The sequence below is a fragment of the Ovis canadensis genome, chromosome 3 (genome assembly GCF_042477335.2).
Source record: "Ovis canadensis isolate MfBH-ARS-UI-01 breed Bighorn chromosome 3, ARS-UI_OviCan_v2, whole genome shotgun sequence".
Classification (NCBI taxonomy): Eukaryota; Metazoa; Chordata; class Mammalia; order Artiodactyla; family Bovidae; genus Ovis; species Ovis canadensis.
Genome location: NC_091247.1, coordinates 12899046 through 12922566, shown reverse-complemented (window position 1 = coordinate 12922566; position 23521 = coordinate 12899046). Strand labels below are relative to the sequence as shown.

At 42.8% G+C, this 23521-nt stretch overlaps 1 protein-coding gene and 1 long non-coding RNA gene across 2 annotated transcripts; one reads left to right on the top strand and one right to left on the bottom strand.

The window, feature by feature from the left end:
- Positions 1-787: 787 nt before the first annotated feature.
- Positions 788-9866, bottom strand: PDCL (phosducin like). Its single transcript, XM_069582521.1, has 4 exons — positions 9638-9866; positions 7659-7835; positions 3613-3794; positions 788-3110 (listed from the first exon to the last, which is right to left on the bottom strand). Exons 2-4 carry the CDS (start codon positions 7828-7830, stop codon positions 2559-2561), a joined length of 906 nt encoding a protein of 301 aa, XP_069438622.1. The 5' UTR covers positions 7831-7835; positions 9638-9866; the 3' UTR covers positions 788-2558.
- On the top strand, positions 9424-23130 carry LOC138436639 (uncharacterized). The gene is made up of 3 exons (XR_011255506.1): positions 9424-10474; positions 22118-22289; positions 22405-23130. It is a non-coding gene; the product is annotated as an uncharacterized lncRNA (long non-coding RNA).
- Positions 23131-23521: the final 391 nt, after the last annotated feature.

Sequence of the window (23521 nt, the reverse complement as noted above, 5' to 3'; positions counted from 1 at the left end):
CTTCTCCCAAGTCCATCACCAAAAAGGAGGATCGTGTAAACAAAGAAGAGAAGTGACCTGAATTCTCCATTTCAACTCCTTCCGCCCCTTAGACAAATAAAAAAGGACAGCAGTGAACTCTTGTTTTGACAGCTGCTGTCACTCACCTTAATCAACAAGTTGGTGATCCTTAAACTGAACCACCTGGAGGGCTTGAGAAAAGTGTGCTGGGCCAGTCCTAGAATTTCCAATGCAGTTAGTCCAAGGGAGTGCCTGACATTTTGCATTTCTAACAAGTTCCCCAGTGAGGCTGACACTGCAGTTCTGGGATCACACGTGGAAAACAACTGAACAATCCATGAAGCACTGTTGTTCCCATTGCCAAGGCAAGGAAATTGAGTTTCAAGAAGGCTAGGTGCCTCACCAGAAGTTTCACCACCAGTGAGAAACACAGGATTTGATCTGTCTGGCTCCAAAGCCTGTGCTGTTTGCACTTCCCCTAGAACAGGATTTCCCCATTCTGTCTACTCACTTTATCCCAGAATTTCTGTTCTTGAAAGGCAAAGTCAAAGTGCTCGGAGAGCATGTTTTCATTTCCAATGAGAACGGTAGATGGCTTATAAAAGCTTTTAAAATATTTCTATTACCCAATAATTCCTCTTCTAGAAGTCTATACTATGAAAATGATCCAAAATATAGCCCCAAATACAAAGATGCTATGTGTTTTAGCCCAGAGCTAGGAATCTAAATATCCAATATCAAGGAACTGGTTAAATAAAGTATGATCTATCCAAATGATGAAATATTATGAGGCCATTAAAAATTATTTATTTAGAATTTAACACATCAAAGCATCATTTATGATACAATATTAAGTTAAAACATAGAACTAAATTCAATAAGCTCTCAATGTTATTAAAAATATTGAAAAAGCTGGAAGGACATAAACAAGAACATTGACAACAGCTGTCTCTGTTTCTAATTTCTATACTTCCCAAATACTTTCTACAATAAACTTTTTTTCATTAAAAAAAAAAGAAACATGCAGTTTCTTTTTCTGGTTAACTACAAGAGATACTGTCAAGACCCTGTTACAGTTAGTCAATTCCTAAAATGCCAGGGAAAGCAAAACTGAACTTTAAAGCTAACATTTAATTACAGATTATATTTTTCCTGACCCTAAAATGTACATAGTTCAAAGTAAAAAAAATAAGAGGAAAAAAACTCAAAAGACAATCATTATCATAAACACAAAGAAAGAAGACCAGAAAGATACCTGTAAAATTATAACAGGGATTATTTTTGGTTGGTGGAATTATAAGGCTTTTTAAATCTCTTTTTAGTTTAGTAACAATTGTTACATTTTCTACAATGAAAATCAATTACTTTTTAAATAAGAAAATCTTTGCTGCTTTCCTTTTCAAGAGGAACTACCTCTTAAAAGGTTATTTTTAAGAGATAACCACCAAGCAAATTACAGCACATCTATAAATGGAATAAATAGCAACTTTAAAATGTTGTAAAAGAGTATTCAGTAACACAGAAAAACATTTGATATATTAACTGACCATACTATAAAACAGTATGTTCAGAATGATCCCACTGTTTTGTTTAACAACAAGCACACAAAATGTCTGTGTATACAAAGAAAACACCTTGGAAGGAAATATCTCAAAATATTAATAGTGTTTTATCCTAGGTAGTAAGATTAGAGATTATTCTTTTTTTTTTGCTTCTGTATTTTGGTAAATTTTCGTTTCTTGAATATTGGTTACTTTTCCAATATTAAAAAATAATTAACAAAAGCTACATTAAACAACAAAAAAATTTTTACCTTGTTAAATAAAAATAGGTGAGCAGGGGTATCTTATTCAAAGATCTTTCTTTAAAAAGGCTTCCCAGCTCCATCCAAGCTCTAATTTTTAAGTCAAGCTGGTGTTCCAGCATCAAAAGGGAAGTTTGTCTCCATCCTTCCTCCTACTGTAGACTTAACAACACTTGAGCAGGACATCGACTCCAGCCGCAAAGGTCACCCCTGTTGATGGGGCAAACATATGTGGTCCAGAACCTTTAAACAAGACCCTAGAGACAACAGGGTCTCAGACTTAAAAAGTTTAACTGCCTTCTATGGCGATGAGTCTGATTACACGTGAATATAATATGATCATTGATGAAGGAAATGTAGTATTTATGTTGCAAATAACACACTATAGGATATACTCCCGGACCTGGCAGAGACCTCTGAGACCATCTGAAGACAATTTCCAGGACACTGTCTTTAGGATGTTATGTAAATATTGACTGGAAACAATAACAGAGATGTCACGCTAGAGGACCTTAAGTAAACAGTTCAAAAGCCTGGCTTCCTGTTTATACAATGTTAAGTCACTTCATGGCTAACCACAAGGTGATTCAGCACGCTGATCTGATCGGAGAATTTCTTGATCTGATATATCATAAAAGAGACTATGAAGAACAGGGCGGAAAGCCAGAAGATCACACAAAAGAATGAAAATAAACACACAGACGTGTGTCTTCCAGCCCAAACCATGAGCGGTCTATGCCACCGGCCCAGGTGGTCAATCAATTTCCAAATCACTGTCCTCACTGTGGCAGGTGGCAGAGTTACGCACAGAGGTTAGCAACAAAACTTCCTTTTCCGGGAGCAATCCAAACTCCTGGAGGAAAGCCTCAAGGTCCACAGCAAAAAAATCTTCCCCCAGCTGGTCAGTGACTCGGACAAAGTTGCCAATCAGTTCGCCCCCCTTGTAGATGAGCAGGGCAGGGAGGGCATTCCTGGTGAAGCGGCTGCTGGCCCCGATCACCGAGCTCCTCACCCGGCAGAACTTGACGGCCGGGTACTCTGCTGCGAGGCAGAGCATGCAACCGTTCATGGCTTCGGTCCCCGGGATGCCGTCCTCGTAAATGTGGACCATGATAAGGGTGCTCCTCTGCTCCTTGTCAATCATGTCCAGGAACCCTTCTCCACTGGGGATCTCAAAAACCTGCTTGAACTGGGGCCCTTGGTAGAGCTGCTGCCGCATCTCTTCCATCCTCTGCTTCCGGTACTGCTGCAGGAACTCCTCATCATCCTGGTCCTTGTTCATCACAGCCAAGTCCTTCAGAGTCATCTGCGGGGGGACCAGCAGTGAGCGTAAGAGACGTAAACCCGACAGCGACACAGGTTACACAAGACGAATGGGGCGCCACGCTGACAACACTGGCGCGCGCCACGCTGACAACACTGGCGCGCGCCACGCTGACAACACTGGCGCGCGCCACGCTGACAACACTGGCGCGCGCCACGCTGACAACACTGGCGCGCGCCACGCTGACAACACTGGCGCGCGCCACGCTGACAACACTGGCGCGCGCCACGCTGACAACACTGGCGCGCGCCACGCTGACAACACTGGCGCGCGCCACGCTGACAACACTGGCGCGCGCCACGCTGACAACACTGGCGCGCGCCACGCTGACAACACTGGCGCGCGCCACGCTGACAACACTGGCGCGCGCCACGCTGACAACACTGGCGCGCGCCACGCTGACAACACTGGCGCGCGCCGTGCTAATAACAAACACTGGCGATCAGGGGTAGCTCCTGAGCGAGGCCTGGGTGCTTCTAATTACCTTCCCACTGATCTTCTCCTGGAGGTCCTTCTGCTTCTGCTGCTCCTCCTCCTCGTCCAGATGGGACCTGCAGCTCAGGGACAGCTTCTTGATCAGCCTCTCCATCTCCCGGCACTGCTCCTCCCGCTGCTCTGTCTCCAGCTGTTTGAAGCGGCGCCAGTCATTGATCACGCCTTTTGGACCTGAGTTGGGGGTGAATATGGAGGTGACCAAAGATGACCAAGGGATTAGGGGCTGGTGCACATCTGTCCAGAGCTGGCTCCATCAACGGCACAGGGATGCTCATTCAGGGCAGCGTGGTCCACACACAGGCATGTCCATGGCAGGACGGTGTGTGAGAATTAAAGGGCCACACTAAGACCCAATGTTAGGAGATGAGTGAAATAAATTCAGACTCATCTACTCAAAGGAAAATAAAGCAACTCTTAGAAACAAGGTAGCTATAGGTTCCCTTCCATGAAAAGTGACTAAACATATTAGGTCAAAAAAGAAAAAGTAAAATGCAACACAATATCATGGTATGATCCTCCAATTTTTAGAAAAAGAACTATATGTTTGTGTATAAATATTTACATATATTTGTATATGTGCATGTACATTTGTATGACCTCTATATTTGCATGTAGAAAAAGGGCCAGAAAAATAGGTAAACTGTTAACAGTGGATATGTCTAGGAAGTAAGATCTAACGAGACTAGTGAGAGAGAACTTTTATTTTTTTCTTTCCACACTTCCTTATTATCTGACTTTTTATAACAAGATTGTGGCAGGTTATCCTGTTATTCAAACTAACCCCAAACCTCCCAACCCCCATGCTATATAGCCCTGCCCCTTACCACATGACTTGTAATACCACCTCTGGGATGAAAACATGTATCCCCAGCCCACTGATGCAGGGTTTGGCCATGTGATTTACTGTGGCCACTGAATTCTGAGCAAAAACTTAACAAGCCGTTATATGTCTCCAACAGCCCTCTCTTTCTCTACACTTGGTCAGGAGAACAGTGTGTCCCCAAATGGGCTGCTCCTTCAGCCTAATTCCTGGAATGACAGGACATATGAAGCAGAAGCAAGGCTGCTCGTGATCCATACGGGTAGCACGTAACATGACTGAGAAATAAATCTTTGTTGTCACAAGACATGAAACTGGGAGGTCAAGGTTTATTTGTCATCACAGAAAAAAAAAAGAAAATATCTGTATGAAGAAAACTTTAAAATGTTGCCAAGAAACACTAAGAAAGACCTGAATAAATGGAAAAGCAACACCATATTCCTGACCAGGAAAACACAACATCACAAGGGCCTAATTATCCCTAAATTCATCCATATAGTTAATGCATTTCTGATGAAAATATGTGATTACACATGTGTTGCACGCTCCTTTGGAAAAATAAGAAAGCGGGAGTTAAGAAAATAATGACATAGAAGAGTACTGTATGGGGACCAGGCCTACCAGATACTAAAACATATTACAACGGAATAATTAAAGCAGTGTGGGAGGACTTCCCTGGTGGTCCAGTGGTGAAGAATCCGCCTGCCAAAGCAGGGAATAGGGGTTCAGTCCCCGGTCCGGGAGGATTGCACAGACGTAGAGCAACCAAGCCCGTGTGCCACAAGTACTGAAGCCCATGGGCCCTGGAGCCTGCGCTGCACAGCCAGAAAAGCCGCTGCATCGACGAGAAGCCCCTGCGAAGCAACGAAGCCCCAGTGCAGCTATAAACAGGTAAGTAATTAAAACATAAAAACAACACTGTGATAGCAAAAGACAAATCAGTGGGAGAGACTACCAAGAACAGCCAAAGACTCAAATATAAGCAGAAAGTCAGTACAAGATAGAACTGGCATTCCCAAACAATGGAGAAATGGCCCGTCCTGGTGTCTGAGTGATTCCCTGGGCCCAGCAAAGGGACCAAGTTTCCAGATCCTTGAAGACAAGGGGTAACACCCCAAAATACAGACTCATTTTCCACTCTACCTTCATTGGCCGAGCAGCTGTCAAGAACAAAGGTCGCATCTCCCGATACCCGGCAAACAAATGCAGTATTGCCTCCCGAATCGAATGCTTCTCTGAGGTGCCTACCAGTGCCTTCCTGGAGAAGGAAATGGCAACCCACTCCAGTATTCTTGCCTGGAGAATCCCACGGACGGAGGAGCCTGGAGGGCTACAGTCCATGGGGTCGCAAAGAGTCGGACACGACTGAGCGACTTGACTTGACTGACCAGTGTTTTGAGGGAGAAGCTTCAAGAACAAGTTGAGGAGCGGCTGTCCTTCTGTAAGACTGGAGAGATTCCCTGAAAGAATCTGGATGTCATGAAGGAGGCAATGGTTCAGGCAGAGGAAGCGGCTGCCAAGGTTACTAGGAAGCTCAAGAAACAGGAGAAGAAACGCTTGAAGAAGGAAAAGAAAAGGCTGGCTGCAATTGCCCTGGCTTCTTCAGAAAATAGCAGTGCCCTGGAGGAGTGTGAGGAGACAAGTGAAAGAGCCAAAAAGAAGAAAAAGCAAAAGTCCCAGGAGGCTTCGGGAGAATGGAATGGAAGACCCATCTGTCTCTTTTTCCAAACCCAAGAAAAAGAAATCTTTTTCCAAGGAAGAGCTAGTTAGTGGTGATCTTGAAGAGACAGCTGGTACTGGAAGTCTTCCCAAGAGGAAGAAATCTTTTCCCAAAGAGGAACCAGTTACTGACCCTGATGAGTCAGAAAACAAGAGGGTCCCCAAGAAAAAAGCAGAAATTGTCTTCCAAGGAGGAGCCACTCAGCAGTGGACCTGAAGAGGCTGCTGCCAGCAAGAGCAGCGGCTCCAAGAAAAAGAAAAAGCTTTGAAAGCTATCCCAGGAAGTTAGAATGGACATCTTCCTAGTGGGGCATAACTTACAGAGGTATTCCCCATCCCATCCCCTAGAGCCCAATAAAAATAAAAACAAACAAACAAAAAGCAATGGAGAAAAGATGGCTTATTCAGTAAGTGATATTGAAATAACTGGGTAGCAATATGAAAAAAATTAAGTTGGAGTCCTACAACTTAACAAAATGAATTCCAAATAAATCAACAGTTAAGTGTTAAACAAACAAAATCATAAAAATACCTTTTGTAAAAGGCATGGGAGTCTTTTTTAATAATTCTGGAGTGGAGAAAGGTCTTTTACATAAGAAATAAAACTAAGAAACTATAAAATAATGCTCTCAAGCACATAACAATTGAAAAAAAAAAACACACTTTCTGCCATGAAAAGAACAAAAACCAAGAGACAAACAATAAAATAGAAATATTTGCAACTCAAACCACAGATTAATTTCCTTAATATATAGCTCCCTAAGAAGAAAAAGACCAAGTACCCAGTTTTGAAAATGAGCAAAGGACATGAACATATCCTTTAAAATTAGAAAAAAAGACTTGTCACTCCCAACCTAGAGGAGTGGAATGGAGGTTCAAGAGGGAGGGGACACATGTATACCTATGGTTGATTCATGTTGATATACGGCAGAAACCAACATAATATTGTAAAGCAACTACCCTCTAATTAAAAATAAATAAATTTTTTTTAAAAAGAGTTGTTACTTCTAAAAAGATTAAAACTACAGTGAAGTGCCATTTGCCATCCATCAGGATGGCATCAGGGTATCAAAAAAGTTTGGTAACACAGCAGAAGGTCATGTATATGGGAACTGTCACACTCCTGGTTAAACTACAAACCAGTACTAGCTCAACTGACAGCAATTTGGAAATAATAAAGTGTAAAAGTGTAAATATGCCATAGCTGGGAATTTATACTACCAATATACTCATACCCATGATTTATTGGATATCAAACACCTATTCATTTGAGAAGCTAGACTCAAAACACAGGCCGGGCTATTTGAATCATCAGCACACTGCCATGCATACATGTTAATATTGCGCAGTGCGATGGCTAGAAGCAGCGTGAAATGGTAACACTGGGTTGTCTCTAAATGTCCGACTGGAATTAGAGAGAAGTGACCATGAGACTTCTGATACATATTTAATGGACATTTTTTAAACCTATTCCCAGACCCCAGGATTTCCAGTACCTGTGTTAACTGAGATGCCTTCGCCTGCCAAGTCCGTGTCTGCGGGCATGGAACTGCCAGCCAGGGCACCTCTGCCTCTGTCCTTGTCCTCATGGTCGCTGTCCTCCTCCTCACTGCTGCTGTAATAGTACTGCAGCTTCTCCCCCAGCAACTTATCATCCAGGGTCGTCATCGTGCCTGGGAGAGGGCGACAACAGCAGGCTGTTAGCTGGCTTGAATCAGACAGACATGAATCTGAAGAGTTGGGGCTCACCTGTGCTCAAATCCTACTATTTATAATACCCTAAAAGTGACTGTTTTAATAAGCAGGATCTCAGCAAATCCACACAATGATCCTGTGACAGGGCTTATCACGCTCTTTTTGTAGAAGGTAAAACTGAGGCTCAGATGAGGAAAGTTTCACCGCCGAAAGTTTATAGCAAACAGTTGAGCTGGGCTCAGATCCCAGGGCTTCCTAACTCTGACAGACTGAAGGGGTGGGTCACTGTCTTCTGAACAGTATACACAGTGTACACACAGTATACCCTGAAGTGGATGGTGGCTTGGAGGAATCTACAGAGTGACTTAAGATGTTTATCTACACATACTTTTTGGTTTACCTACCAAGCAAGACTGCTGGTAATTGAAAAATTGGATAAGAATTCTCAGGAAAAAATCCAAAAAGCAGCACCAAGAGTGGGATGCTGAGACATTGCTTGTCTAAGCCCATCACTCATTCATCTCTTGCCTTCCACTTCCCTGTGAGGGTTAGAAAGCCCTACCAACTTCGGTTAAAAGAGGGGCCCATGACAAGATTTAATAATTCCCCGGTGTTTAAGTTTCCTAAGGTGGCTGCGTCGGCAAAGAGACCACCTGCAATGCAGAAGACGCCCGTTCCAGATCGCTGGGTCAGGAAGATCCTCTGCAGAAGGAATCAGCAACCCATTCCGGCATTCCTGCCTGGGAAATCCCACGGACTAAGGAGCCTGGTGGACTGCCGTCTATGGGGTCGCACAGAGTCGGACACGACTGAAGCGACTGAGCAGACTGAGCAAGGAGCCTGGAGCGCCACAATCTATAGGATCGCAAGAGTTGCACACGACTTAGCGACTAAACCACCACACCACCAGTGTTTAAAGGACCATGGTGAGAGCCAAGCTTCTGCATCAGAAGAAGCCTGGGACATCTGGGGAGAAAGGTACAGCTTAGTCCCTCACAGGTCTGCCTAAGGATCTCACCAGGAGGGGCTGTAACTCCAGCATGCCTTCCTTTAAATACTGCAATATCATGCTTCCTAGATTACAGGCATCCACGCCCCTGTTAAGACTCCATAACAAAGTGACTTCTCCCACCGGGCAGGGAGGTCTTGAAAACAAGAGATCGCCAATGCCCAGCACGAGGCCTCTGCACAATTTGCCAAGTTCACAGAGACAGCCCGGATCTGTGGGGATATCCAGGGACCCGGGCAGCCAGACGAAGTTGGGGAGGAGGTGTGCAGAGTGGCAGGGCTAAGAAAAAACGATGCAGGAACAAAGCCGGGATCGGGGGGCGGTGAGAGAAATGGGACCAAACATAACTTAAAGAGGCAGAGGGGCCCAGGCGGTGCAAGATGAAAAGACAAGAGACTGGGCAGGGATGCATACACGGTGAGGGCGGTGTCTTGGATAGGCGGCGGCAAATGCAGTGCCAGCGAAGGGGATGGGGAGGAGGCGGGGCCTTTAAGAGGAGGGGCCGAAGGCGGGGCCCGCGGGGTCTCACGGAGAAGGCGGGGCCTTTCGGGGGAAGTAGTCGAGGGCGGGGCCCGCAGAAGGGCGGCAGAGAGGCGCGGAACCTCGGGGGATCCCGAGGAAGGTGGGCCAGCGGAGGGAGCCAGGAAACGGCAAAGACCCTGGGGGTCCAGGGGCCGCGCCAACTGGGCTATCTCGTCCAGGCTTGCCGACCACCTGTACTCTGCCACCTCCCACCTCATACCCTATCCTCGCCGCTTCTTCCCGGCTGACCTCAGTACAGTTCCCCGGCCTCGTTCAGTCCGATCCTTCAGGCTGGCACTTGGGGAAGAAGGGTAACGCTCGGCTGGAGGAAAAGAAGTGGTCCGGCACCTTGAGCACGAAGAGAAAAGCCGCCTGAGTCCCGACTGCGCGGACCAATGGGGCAGCCTTTCTGCGTCAGCGCGGACGCACGCTGCCCAATTAGAGGAAGCGCATCCTGGCCGGCCTAGCTGGAAGCTACGGGTCCTACTTTAGGACAAACTTCTCGACAAAAGTAATACTCTTCTATTTGCTTTATTTTTGTTTTAATTTGAACGAAAGGCCACTTTAGATATGCCCAGCTTTGCGCAGTAAGAACAATTTCGTTGTCTTTGACGTGTCCGAAAACATTCCACGTGTATTTTTATTGATTGTTAATCATATCACGTCTAGTAAGACAGAAGAAAGGCTTGGACTTTAATTTTGCCCAAGAACACACAGCCACTTTGGATTAAAAGAAGAAAGCCAAGTCCGAGACAACTAAACGCAAAGTGAAATCCTGTATTGGATTCCGGAACAGAAAAAGGACTTGAATGAGACAGTGGATGAAATTTGAATAAAGTGTATCAAGAAACAATAGTATGGTTATCAATAGTTCTGATAATTGAGCTACAGTTATGTAAGATGTAAACTTAAGGGAATTCTGGGAGAACAGTATAGGGGAACTATACTTTTTGGAAACGTAAAATGATTTCAGATTCTGAGCTGTTATTGAGGCATCGAATACACAGCATGAAGTAGCTCCTAGAAAGCTTTGTGTAAATTGAATCATTCGAAATATACTAAAACAGTACACTGTTTAAAATATAGGTAAGTTTTATTTCTCTAAAATTTGAGAGATTCTTTATTTGTGATTCTAAACCACCTGCATTTGTCTGCAAATTTGCATATGCGCATGTTTTTCTGAGCAGCTGTTTGTCCAGGCTATTAAGAGTCAAAACGCCCATCCCCAAATTTAGGAAAAGTTCATATAAAGAGATCCTATGGTAACTTTTTGTATTTTTGTTTGCAGAGTGAATAGTCTTACTGTAATCAGATTTTGTGAACAGCCAACTTAAATATGCTTGTGATCTGCTTTAAGTGACAAGCCAGGAACTTCCCTGGTGGTTCAGTGATTAAGACTCTGCATTCCCAATGCAGGGGACCCCTGGTTCCTTCTCTAGTCAGTTAACTAAGATCGCACACTTTGCTTAGTGGCGAAAATAATAATAATAAAAATTTTAAAGTAAGTGACAAGCCAGTACCCAGCAATAGTCTCTATATAGGATAGTCCGCCAAAATATTTGTTAAATACTAGATAAATGCTTGGGCTTCCTTCATAGCTCAGTCAGTAAAAAAATCTGCCTGCAATGCAGGAGACCCAGGTTTGATTCCTGGGTTGGGAAGATCCCCTAGATAAGGAAGTGGCAATCCACTCCAGTATTCTTGCTTGGAAAATCCCATGGACAGAGGAGCCTGATGGGCTACAGTCCACGGGGTGGCAAGAGTCAGACACGACTTAGCGGCTAAACCACCACCTGATAAATGCTTTGCTTTTTTTTTCCCTCTCACATCTCCCTGAAGCACTGGTCTTCTTCATGCACGGAGGCTCCTTTTCCTTCAAAATTCACTTTCAGTTTAAGGCTGCAAGTCTTGAGGGGGCCTTCAGAGCTGCTCAACAATCCTAGTTGCCCTGGGCAGACTATTCCCCTACCCTCTAAGCAAAGCAGTTCACGCCTGGTCTTTCACATCTTCGACACTCTTCCCCTGTCCTGGCTTATTACCTTATGACCTCAATTCTTATTTCAAGTGAGAAACAGAAGCAACCAGTACAGAGGTATACCCTCAAAATGTACCAACAACCCCCTGCATTGGATCTATGAAATGAATCACCAATGGAGTAGATTCTGCTCCTCCAGCCTAGAAAAGGAATCTTCTGCAGGTTCTTCCCCTCTCTCCCCTGTGTATTCAGGCTTGCTTTCTGTTTTTCTAGTTTTCATCTCTAAAAGAAAATCCTCTCAGATACCATTTTCCACTGTTCAGATTGTTAAAAATCAAAAAAGTTTGATAGCACTCAGTGAGACTGTGGGGAATACATGGCTGATAGGAGTGTAAGTTGATACAACTCTTACAGATGGCAATTGAGAAATACTTATCAATGTGCCTTTAGCATATGCAATCCCACTCCAGAAAGTTTATCCTATCGATATAGTTGAATTTATGTATTGTTTCCTTAAAAAAAAAAAAAAGGAAATTGGAGAACATTATGTATGTATTAGTTTCTTGCCTTTTGCAATAAAAATAGGGACAAATAATACCATTTTCTTATGTGTGCAGGAAGAAAAGCATCAAAGAAAATACAAGAAATAATTCAAATGGGAATCAGGAGTGGGAGGGAGACTTTTTATATATAATGTTTTATTTGTAATTTTTAATCATCTGAAAGTATTATCTATTATGTTCCAAAACTTAATATTTTTTTGAAAATCAACCCTCACTTTCCTCCTTCACCATGCCTCTCCAACCACATTTCATTTCTCTGATCTCCTTTACAGCCAGAACCAATAGATCCCTCATTCTCTGCTCATCCTACTTCAGTTAGGTTTTTGTTGCTTCCAGTCCACTGAAACTACACCTCTGGGGGTAACTAGTGACTTCCAAGTTGCCAAATCCTAGATAGAACCACTCAGCAACATTCGACAGTTATTTCAAGAGAAACGCTTTCTTCTCTTGGTTTCATGAAGAGTGGGCTTCTCTGATAGCTCAGTTGGTAAAGAATCTGCCTGTAATGCAGGAGATCCTGGTTTGATTCCTGGGTCAGGAAGATCCCCTGGAGAAAGGATAGGCTACCCACTCCAGTATTCTGGCTTTCTTCTCTTGGTTTTCTGAAGGATACCTTCTCCTAGTTTTTCCAGCTGCGTTGATACCCTCATTAACTTGCTTTGCTTCTGACCTCTAAATAAGGGAATGTCCCAGGTTCAACCTTTTGACACCTTTTCGTAGATTCCTTCTATGTATACTCCTGTCCAAGAATAATATGGAAGAAGTTAATTATATGCAAACAGATTTACTCATATGAAAGAGAATCAATAGGTGCTTGTCAACAGGGCTTTTAAAAGGGAGGATTTATAAAAGAGAGCAGGGAGATGTGGGGTGTCTGGAAACCATGAGTCTTGCCTGCTTTTCTAGAGGGAAAACTGACAAGCTAGCATTTTGCAAAGCAGTCTAGGCAGCCTGCCCTGGAGCTGGCTGGCTCAAGGCATCAATGAAAACAATGTTAGCTATTTATAGATTCTGCAGAAAACTGTGAAGTACAAGGAACAGGTTGTCTCTGTCTATTGTAAGCACCTCTACTTGGCTGAGGCAATTTCCTCATCAAAATTCTCTCAACTTCTCCTGTCAGGATTTTCCAGAGAAATATATTCAAAATACAGGTCATATTTTGATGGTGTAAGCATGCACTTTCATTTATGAGAATTTTAGTCCTGAGGATGTGCTGGTAAGTATTAATTATTGCCTGAATTTACTTGGTCTTAAGTTTTAAAACCATGCAAGAATTCCTATCTAAATGTATGAGAAAATAGGGCCATAGTTTGTATTATGAATCCCATATTTTATTCCTTTTTAAAAAAATCCTTGGGTTTCTTTAAAGTTCCAAGAAATGTGAATAGGTGTAGTGTAACTGCCTTAGTTATCTATTCAGTTCAGTTCAGTCGCTCAGTTGTGTCCGATTCTTTGTGACCCCGTGAACCACAGCACACCAGGCCTCCCTGTCCATCACCAACTCCCGGGGTTCACTCAAACTCATGTCCATTGAGTCGGTGATGCCATCCAGCCATCTTATCCTCTGTCATCCCCTTCTCCTGCTGCCCTCGATCTTTGTCAGCATCAGGGTCTTTTCAAATGAGTCAGCCCTACATATCAGGTGGCCAAAGTATTGGAGTTTCAGCTTCAACATCAGTCCCTCCAATGAACACCCAAGACTGATCTCCTTTAGGATGGACTGGTTGGATCTCCTTGCAGTCCAAGGGACTCTCAAGAGTCTTTTCCAACACCACAGATCAAAAGCATCAATTCTTCAGTGCTCAGCTTTCCTTATAGTCCAACTCTCACATCCATACATGACTGCTGGAAAAACCAAAGCCTTGACTAGACAGAACTTTGTTGACAAAGTAATGTCTCTGCTTTTTAATATGCTGTCTAGGTTGGTCATAACTTTCTTTCCAAGGAGTGAGCATCTTTTAATTTCATGGCTGCAATCACCATCTGCAGTGATTTGGGAGCCCCAAAATATCAAGTCTGACACTGTTTCCCCATCTATTTCCCATGAAGTGATGGGATCAGATGCCATGATCTTAATTTTCTGAATGTTGACCTTTAAGCCAACTTTTCAATCTCCTCTTTCACTTTTATCAAGAGGCTCTTTAGGTCTTCACTTTCTGCCCTAAAGATGGTGTCTAAGATGAGGTTACTAGTATTTCTCCCGGCAATCTTGATTCTACCTTGTGCTTCTTCCAGCCCCGCGTTTCTCATGATGTACTCTGCATATAAGTTAAATAAGTAGGATGACAATATACAGCCTTGACGTACTCCTTTTCCTATTTGGAACCAGTCTGTTGTTCCATGTCCGGTTCTAACTGTTGCTTCCTGACCTGCATATAGGTTTCTCAAGAGGCAGGTCAGGTGGTCTGGTATTCCCATCTCTTTCAGAATTTTCCAGTGTATTGTGATTCACGCAGTCAAAGACTTTGGCATAGTTATCTATTGCTGTAGAACAAATTAACCTAACATTGAGAGAACAGAACAATATTCATATCTTCTATATGCAGAGTACATCATGAGAAACACTGGACTGGAAGAAACACAAGCTGGAATCAAGATTGCCAGGAGAAATATCAATAACCACAGATATGCAGATGACACCATCCTTATGGCAGAAAGTGAAGAGGAACTAAAAAGCCTCTTGATGAAAGTGAAAGAGGAGAGCGAAAAAGTTGGCTTAACGCTCAACATTCAGAAAACAAAGATCATGGCATCCAGTCCCATCACTTCATGAGAAATAGATGGGGAAACAATGGAAACAGTGTCAGACTTTATTTTGGGGGACTCCAAAATCACTGCAGATGGTGACTGCAGTCATGAAATTAAAACATGCTTACTCCTTGGAAGAAAAGTTATGACCAACCTAGATAGCATATTCAAAAGCAGAGACGTTACTTTGCCGACTAAGGTCCGTCTAGTCAAGGCTATGGTTTTTCCTGTGGTCATGTATGGATGTGAGAGTTGGACTGTGAAGAAGGCAGAGCCCTGAAGAATTGATGGTTTTGAACTGTAGTGTTGGAGAAGACTCTTGAGAGTCCCTTGGACTGCAAGGAGATCCAACCAGTCCATTCTGAAGGAGATCAAACCTGGGATTTCTTTGGAAGGGATGATGCTAAAGCTGAAACTCCAGTACTTTGGCCACCTCATGAGAAGAGTTGACTCATTGGAAAAAACTCTGATGCTGGGAGGGATTGGGGGCAGGAGGAGAAGGGGACGACAGAGGATGAGATGGCTGGATGGCATCACGGACTCGATGGACATGAGTTTGAGTGAACTCCAGGAGTTGGTGATGGACAGGGAGGCCTGGCGTGCTGGGATTCATGGGGTCGCAAGGAGTCAGACACGACTGAGCGACTGAACTGAACTGAGTGTACATGAGTCAGGGCTCTGAGCATGGCTTAGCTTGGTGCCTCTGGCTCAAGATGTCTTATAATGTTGCAGCCAAACTGTTGGCTGGGACTGAGGTCTTATTCTCAAGTGGGGAGTTGGGGCAACAGAGTTCCACTTTCAAGCTGATTTCCATGGTTGCTCGCAGACCTCTGTTCTTTTCCACCCAGACTGCCTTCCTAAATGCCCTTGTTATCTAAGATAACAAGATAGAAAGAGAGAGAGAGAAGGACAGAGAATCCAAGACCGAGAGAGGAACAGAGAGAGAATCCAAGATCAAGATAGAAATCAGTCTTTTATAACCTAACCTTCTAAGTTACACCCATCACTTCGGTTGTATTATTTTCATCTGAAGTGAGCCAGTGAATCCAGCCCACACTCAAGGGGAAGGGATTATACAAGAACTTGAATACCATACCAAGAGGCTGAGGGGTCCACCCTGTTAAGTTCTCCTTCAGTTCAGTTCAGTCGCTCAGTCATGTCCGACTCTTTGCGACCCCATGAATCGCAGCATGCCAGGCCTCCCTGTCCATCACCAACTCCCGGAGTTCACTCAGACTCACGTCCATCGAGTCTGTGATGCCATCCAGCCATCTCATCCTCTGTCGTCCCCTTCTCCTCCTGCCCCCAATTCCTCCCAGCATCAGAGTCTTTTCCAATGAGTCAACTCTTCGCATGAGGTGGCCAAAGTACTGGAGTTTCAGCTTTAGCATCATTCCTTCCAAAGAAATCCCAGGTTTGATCTCCTTCAGAATGGACTGGTTGGATCTCCTTGCAGTCCAAGGGACTATCAAGAGTCTTCTCCAACACCACAGTTCAAAAGCATCAATTCTTCGGCTCTCAGCTTTCTTCACAGTCCAACTCTCACATCCATACATGACTACTGGAAAAACCATAGCCTTGACTAGATAGACCTTAGTCGGCAAAGTAATGTCTCTGCTTTTGAATATGCTATCTAGGTTGGTCATAACTTTTCCTCTTAGGGGGACTGAAAGCCAGTTAAGTATGGAGACATATTTAGGTTGGTAATATTTTAGAGGATTTTGAAAGTTAGATAACATAATTAAAAGCCAGAAAGAATAGCTATCATTGTAATTTTTTGCAAAAAGTAATTAGACAGCTTAAAGAGTTGAGCAGACAGAAAACAGGAATCAACAAAAGGTAAAAAAGTAAGAGTAAGAGAAAACTAATAAAACATTTAAGTACAAATGTAAATGTACAGCTTAAATACTGATTTTCATTGATCTCTTTTGTTCTCCTCTTGTGTATTATAGAGGGGTTATCCAGTTGTATGCTTGCTGGGAATGTCATTTGCATCCATCTGGAATATGACTGTGTACCCGAGTCAGTGAACAGAATTCCCCGGGACCACTCAGTTTATCATACCAGTATTTAGGGGTGATGTGGAGAGTGACATTTCCTTTTAATGAGAGTACCATGTGTAATTTATAGTTTTTGAAGTATTTTACCTGTAATGTAAAATTTATTCATAGAGAGTACTGAAGGTATTTCCTAGTTGGAAAAACAAAATCCATGAGCTGTTAAAGCATTTGCCTTTTATCAAGGGAAAAATCTTGATCCAACCAGATTTGCCAACTATTATTAAACATATTTAAAGTTTTGAAGTAACTGAAATACTTAAATGCCTCAAGTCTGGGTTCCCAGGCTTACTCCACCCTTACCATTTTTCCAGATTATAATCAACTGGAGATAAAACAAGACTTGGTCCTCTACTGAGTTTCCCAGATAAAGTTTTTCAACCAATATTTTTGTAAATTTAGAACAAATTTGTCCCTGTTGTTTGGATTATTTTTTGTTATAAAGGTATTAAAGGTCGAGAAATATTAATAGTTTTGGATAACATCAACCAGTGTGAGAATTGTTTAAAATAACCTTTCTCTTTACCTTCCTCTCTCTGTCAGTATGGGGCCAATTTGTGGCAATTGAATATGTCTTTATTTACAAATTAGACTAAACAACTTTTTGTTTTTGTATTAATGAATGTAAAACCAGTGAGGGCTACTTCCTTATATAATAGATACTTTTTTAAGTTTTAAAAGTGGTATCTTTAGTGTAGGCTTTAATTTTATAAATTGAAATTTGCTTTAGATGTTAGATTGTCTTTAAGAAGCAATTAAATTTCTTTTTAAGGTTTTGGCTGGAGCATCTGAGAAAACCTCTTTGCTTTCATAGCTTTGACAATAATATTTTAGTAGCAATATTTTTCTTTAAATAGCCCAAATATTTAAAGTGTAAGAAACAAAATACTTTCTCTTTTTTAGAAATATTTGGGTTTCTCTTATTTACATATACATTTTTAATCTTTATTAGCCAGTCAGGACAGAGCGTCATTAGATTTTGAGAGTATGTAGTAACAGATACAGGGCTTCCTGGGTGGGACAGTGGTACAGAATATGCCTGCCAGTGCAGGAGATGCAAGAGACGTGGGTTCCATCCCTGGGTCAGGAAGATCCTTTAGAGTAGGAAATGGCAACCCGCTACAATATTCCTGCCTGGAGAATCCCAGGGATGGAGGAGCCTGGTGGGCTACAGTCCATGGGGTCTCAAAGAGTCAGACACGACTGAGCACAGATGCAATAATAGATAAAACCTGTGTTCTGATTAATATGGTGGATTACACTGATTGATTTTCAAATGTTAAACTAGTCTTACATTCCTGAGATAAACCCTATTTGGACATAATGGATTGTAATTTACATATATAAATATCTGGACTTGCTAGGATTTTAAGGATTTTTGCATCTGTGTTCACAGGGGATATTGAGCTGTAATTTTTTGTTAAGTTATTGTCAGGTTTTGATGCCAGGGTTTTACTGGTCTAACGAAACTAGTTAGGAAGTTCTCTCCTCCATTTTCTGAAAGAGCTTCTGTGAAACTGACATTATTTCATCCTTAAATGTTTAATAGAATTCACCTGGGAAACCACTGGGGGCCTTTAGTTTCCTCTGTGGGAAGCTTTTCATAATGAATTTCACTTGTTCAGTAGATAACACAGCTATGGCAGGCAGCTTCTAAAATGGTTCCTGTAGCAGAAAATAATCTGTCTCTCAGCTCTCAATTCACTCTTCTTGCTTTTTAAGAATGGACAGAATTCCTTTACGCATCTCTCCTTTGCAGTGAGCGCAATAAACTTTTCAGTAGTGGGCACTGGAGGAGGAGGGGCTGTGGTCAGTGGTACGGCCAGAAGGACATCCAGTGGAGTTCTTCCCCAGACATGGGCCCAGCACATGTTATCCTGCAACCTCCCTCTGGTCTAGCACTAAGAGAGCGTGCAGCCCTCTCAACAGGGAAGTCAGTGCCCTGAAGGGCTCCTGCCTGCATTGGCAGCCAAAGGCTTCCTGTCTGCACTGGTGCCAGTTTTCCTCTGCAGGCTCGCTTGCAGTCCAGAACCTTGCTTTTTGCTTGCCAGGAACCAATCCCAGGCTGGGCAAACCAGCAAACTTCTCTTCTGCCCAGTGGGCTGAACTTCACGGACTCCAATGAGGTCTGCCCCCCAGTCTTCAAAAGAGATCCCCTTTCCAAGTTTGTCCTTCATTTTTTCCGCCAATGCATGCTCACCCTGTTTTATTCTTAAAAAAAAAAAAAAACAAACTGGGACTTCCCTGGTGGTCCAGTGGCTAAGACTCCATGCTCCCAATGCAGGGGACCTGGGATTAATCCCTGGCCAGGGAACCAGATCCCACATGCTGGAACTAACAGTTTGCATGCCACCCCGAAGATTGAAGATACCATGTGTCACAACTAAGAGCCAGTGCAACCAAATACATGAATAAACATTTTTTAAAAATCTATTTGGAAAACCTAAGTAAGATTAAACTAGGAGGACAAGTTTGTCCTTCCTTAGCTACTCTCCCTAAGCCATAAGTTACCATATGGAATTTTCGTTAATATTATAGTCACTCACTGACTAAATTGTAATAATTCTTTTGTATCATACAGCCCCTCTATGGTTTTTACCTCCTGATGGGAGTAGAGAAGTCATCAGGTCCGGTGCACACAGAGGTGAGGGGATCACACCAGAATATGATTACCAGAAGATATGGGTCTTTGGGAGCTGTATCAGTCCCTGAGTGTGGTCTGGACCATGATTTGTTTCTAAGGAATAATGACAAAACTGATGGGATGTTGCTAAGATTCAGTTCAGTTCAGTTCAGTCGTGTCCTTGCAACCCCATGGATTGCAGCACGCCAGGCTTCCCTGTCCATCACCAACTCCCAGAGCTTGCTCAAACTCACATCCATCAAGTCAGTGATGCCATACAACCATCTCATCTTCTGTCGTCCCCTTCTCGTCCTGCCTTCAGTCTTTCCCAGCATCAGGGTCTTTTCTAAGGAGTCAGTTCTTTGCATCAGGTGGCCAAAGTATTGGAACTTAAGCTTCCGCATCAGTCCTTCCAATGAATATTCAGGACTGATTTCCTTCAGGATGGACTGGGTTGATCTCCTTGAAGTCCAAGGGACTCTCAAGAGTCTTCTCCAACACCACAGAGTTCAAAAGCATCAATTCTTCGGCACTTAGCTTTCTTTATAGTCCAACTCTCACTGCCATACATGACTACTGGAAAAACCATAGCTTTGAGTAGAGAGACCTTTAATCTCTCTGCTTTTTAATATGCTGTCTAGGTTGGTCATAGCTTTTCTTCCAAGGAGCAAGCGTCTTTTAACTTCACAGCTGCAGTCACCATCTGCAATGATTTTGGAGCCCAAGAAAATAGTCTTTCACTGTTTTCTGTTGTTTCCCCATCTATTTCCATGAAGTGATGGGACAGACGCCATGATCTTAGTTTTTTGAATGTTGAGTTTTTAAGGCAACTTTTTCACTCTCCTCTTTCACTTTCATTAAGAGGCTCTTCAGTGGCTCAGACGGTAAAGGGTCTACCTACAATGCAGGAGACCCAGGTTCGACCCCCGGGTTGGGAAGATCCTCTGGAGAAGGAAATGGCAATCCACTCCAGTACTCTTGCCTGGAAAATCCCATGGACAGAGGAGCGTAGTAGGCTACAGTACACGGGGTCACAGAGAGTCGGACACGACTGAGTGACTTCACCTTCACTTTCACTTTAGTTCTTCTTTGCTTTCTGCCATAAGGGTGGTGGCCATCTGCGTATCTGAGGTTATTGCTGTTTCTCTCGGCAATCTTGATTCCAGTTTGTGCTTCATCCAGCCTGGCATTTTGCATAATGTACTCTGCATATAAGTTAAATAAGCTTCCATGATTAGGTTATAAAAGACTGTGACCCCGCTGCTCCTTCCAAAATATTTGGAATAATGCTCCCATTCATTATTAGCCTATGAAATTACACAGCCCATAAAAACTAACCATGCCTTATTTCGAGGCCTCTTGCCCTTCTAAGATGGCCTACACTGTCTGTGGAGTGTGTTTCTCTCTAAATAAATCCACTTCTTACCTATCAAAAAAAAAATTGTGACTCTTTATAGCTCACGCCACCTGGCCCCACCCCCTACTTATTCTGGGCTCTTTTGGTCTGCTGAGCCAAGCTACCATTTGATTGTCATCTCCCCTACAGAGAGGCTCAAGAGGCAGAAAACTGAGGGCAAGCTTCAGCCAATCAAAAGCTGAGGCCTCATTCCAACATTCAGGAGGAACTGAACCCTACCAACAATAAGCGGAGGGAGCTTGGAAGCAGACCCTTGATCGGGCGAGTCGTGAGATGACTACAGAGCCAGTTAAGACCTAGACTGCAACACCGAATTTGTGAGAGAGATCCAGAGCAGGGTACTCCTCTAAGTTACATGCAGACTCCTGACCTACAGAAACTATGAAATAATGTTGTGTTAAGCCACTAAATTTGAGGATGCTCTTATTATAAATAGGTAACTAATAAAAGAGTTATTCCAGTTTTCTTTTTTCATCCTGTATCTGTTTTGGTAAATCGTATTTTGCAGGAATTTGTCCATTTTTAAGTTAAAACCATATAGTTTAATTTATTCATTTCCTTCAGAAGTAGACCAAGTACACTAATCTACTTGGTCAAGAAATACTTCAGAAACAGAAAAAAAAAAATTTCCACACAAAGACATGTACACAAATATTCATAGCAGCTTTATTTGTAATAGTGAGAAAATCACTCAAATGCTCTCCAATGGGTGAATGTTTAAACAAAATGTGGTATGTCCATACCATGGTATACTTACTCAGCCATAAAAAGAATTACTAAGACATGCAACAATTTGGATGGTTCTCAGGGGAATCAGGCTGCATGAACAAAGCCAATCTCCAGAGGGTATATTCTGCATAATTTCACTTATATATATAAAGGGATAGGTAACATGAGGGACCACTGAGATGACAGAACAATTTTTTTTCAGTTCTGTTATCAAGAACTGTGGTGGGTCCACAGACCTACATGTGATAAAACTGAATAGAACTACACACACACCACACACACACACACACACACACACACACACACACACAAAATGAATGCATGTGAAAGCTGGTGAAATCTGAAAAAGTCCCGTAGGTTGTGACTAATATCAATTTCCTGGTTTTGGTATAGTCTAATTACATAAGAGACTACCACTGGGGGAACTGTATGAAGAGTACTTGGGTACTCTATCATTTTTTGCAAATTCCTGTGAATCTATAATTATTTCAGGATATCAAGTTTAGAAACAAACTAGCAAAAAACTTCAGTTGATCTCATCCAGTCTCTTAGGTTAAAATATCTGTTTTAAATAGCACTCTGACCCTCACCCCCATTACTCTTCATATCATTTTCAGTGAGGTTGACTTTTAAGCAAAGACCTGAAGAAAGCGAGAGATCTAGTGAAGATTCTGACAGGCGTCGGGAAAGCCTTCTAACCTGAGAGGACAGCATGGGTAAAGGCCCTATGATGGGAGCAGGCCTGGATGGCCTGCTGAAGAAATCAGTAACCAAAGTGGCTGGAGCACAGTGAGTAAGATATCAAAAAAAAGGCTCTGGCTTTCACCCTGAGATGAGCAGCATTTGGAGGGTTTTAGGCACAAGAGTGAAGAGATCAAGCTGACATTTTAACTGATTTCTCTAGCTGTTGCGGGAAGAACAAACTAAAGGGAGGCAAGGAGGAAAACAGGAGGCTGTCACAGTCCAGGTGAGTGATAACTGTGACTTGGACCTCTGTGGTGAGAAGTGGTCAAATTCTGGGTATCTGTTTTGGAGGCAGGGCTGACAGGCTTTGCTGCTGGACTAGGAAGAGTAGTCAAGGGAGAAATAACTGAAACGGGGAAGACTTGGAGGTACAGTTTGGGAGTTTCAGATTTGGACATGTTAATATATCTGAGATATTTACTAGAGATCTAGTTAAGATGTTCGGCAGATGGCCCTATCTAAAACTGTTCACAGTATTTAAACTATAATGTAAGTTTCATGAAGTAAGGGACGAATTCAATCCTGTATCCCTAATGCCCAGTTTTTAGAAGATTCTCAAAAATGTATTTGTTGCATGAGTCTATCTGTAAACTACCTGAGCCTGAACACTTGATGATGGATATTTATCAAATGCACTTGGGCTAAGACAGGCTCCAAACCCATTTCATTCATGATGGCAGTGGTTCCCAACCGTTCTGCACATTGGCAACACCTGGGGAGCTTCAAAAGTAGCAGTGCCTTGATCCCACCTCCTCAGACTGTTTTAATTGGTCTGGGGTGTGTTCTGAGCTTTGGGATTTATTTAAAGACGCCCAGGTGACTGCAATATACAGGTAAATTTGGAACCACTGCACTATGGACTTCTCAATTATAAAAAAAAAAAAAAGTCTTTCTTAAACTGCATGATAATTACTTCAATAGGTGTTAATTATAAAGAAAATAAAATCTTCTTAGGATTTCATTTCCTTCACTAAGTTTCCTCTCCTTTCCGCTCCTTTGAGTCAACTATCCATGGTTCTTCCCCTTCTTCCTGACTCAGGGCTTATACAAAATCACCTATTTCACAAATATTGATGTTTTCAGCAATAAGGTCTGGGATTCTAAGCCAGATTTAATCCATGATAATGTGGAGATGTTTTCCTTTTCAAATCCATCTCTTTTCCTCCATCCTTGCTTAGGCCATGCTCTAAACCCTTCTTACCTAGACTGTTGACTTGTTTCCCTGCTGGTCAATCTCCAGCTTCACCTAACACTACTGCCAAAGTGATCTAAAACCT

Excerpts from the sequence above, each read along its gene's own strand:
- PDCL (XM_069582521.1), bottom strand. The coding sequence starts at position 7,830 with ATGACGACCCTGGATGATAAGTTGCTGGGGGAGAAGCTGCAGTACTAT. Across the intron at positions 3,795-7,658 it reads AGGCATCTCAGTTAACACAG|GTCCAAAAGGCGTGATCAAT; the intron begins GTACTGGAAATC and ends CCCCCAACTCAG. Across the intron at positions 3,111-3,612 it reads AGGAGAAGATCAGTGGGAAG|ATGACTCTGAAGGACTTGGC; the intron begins GTAATTAGAAGC and ends GTCCCCCCGCAG.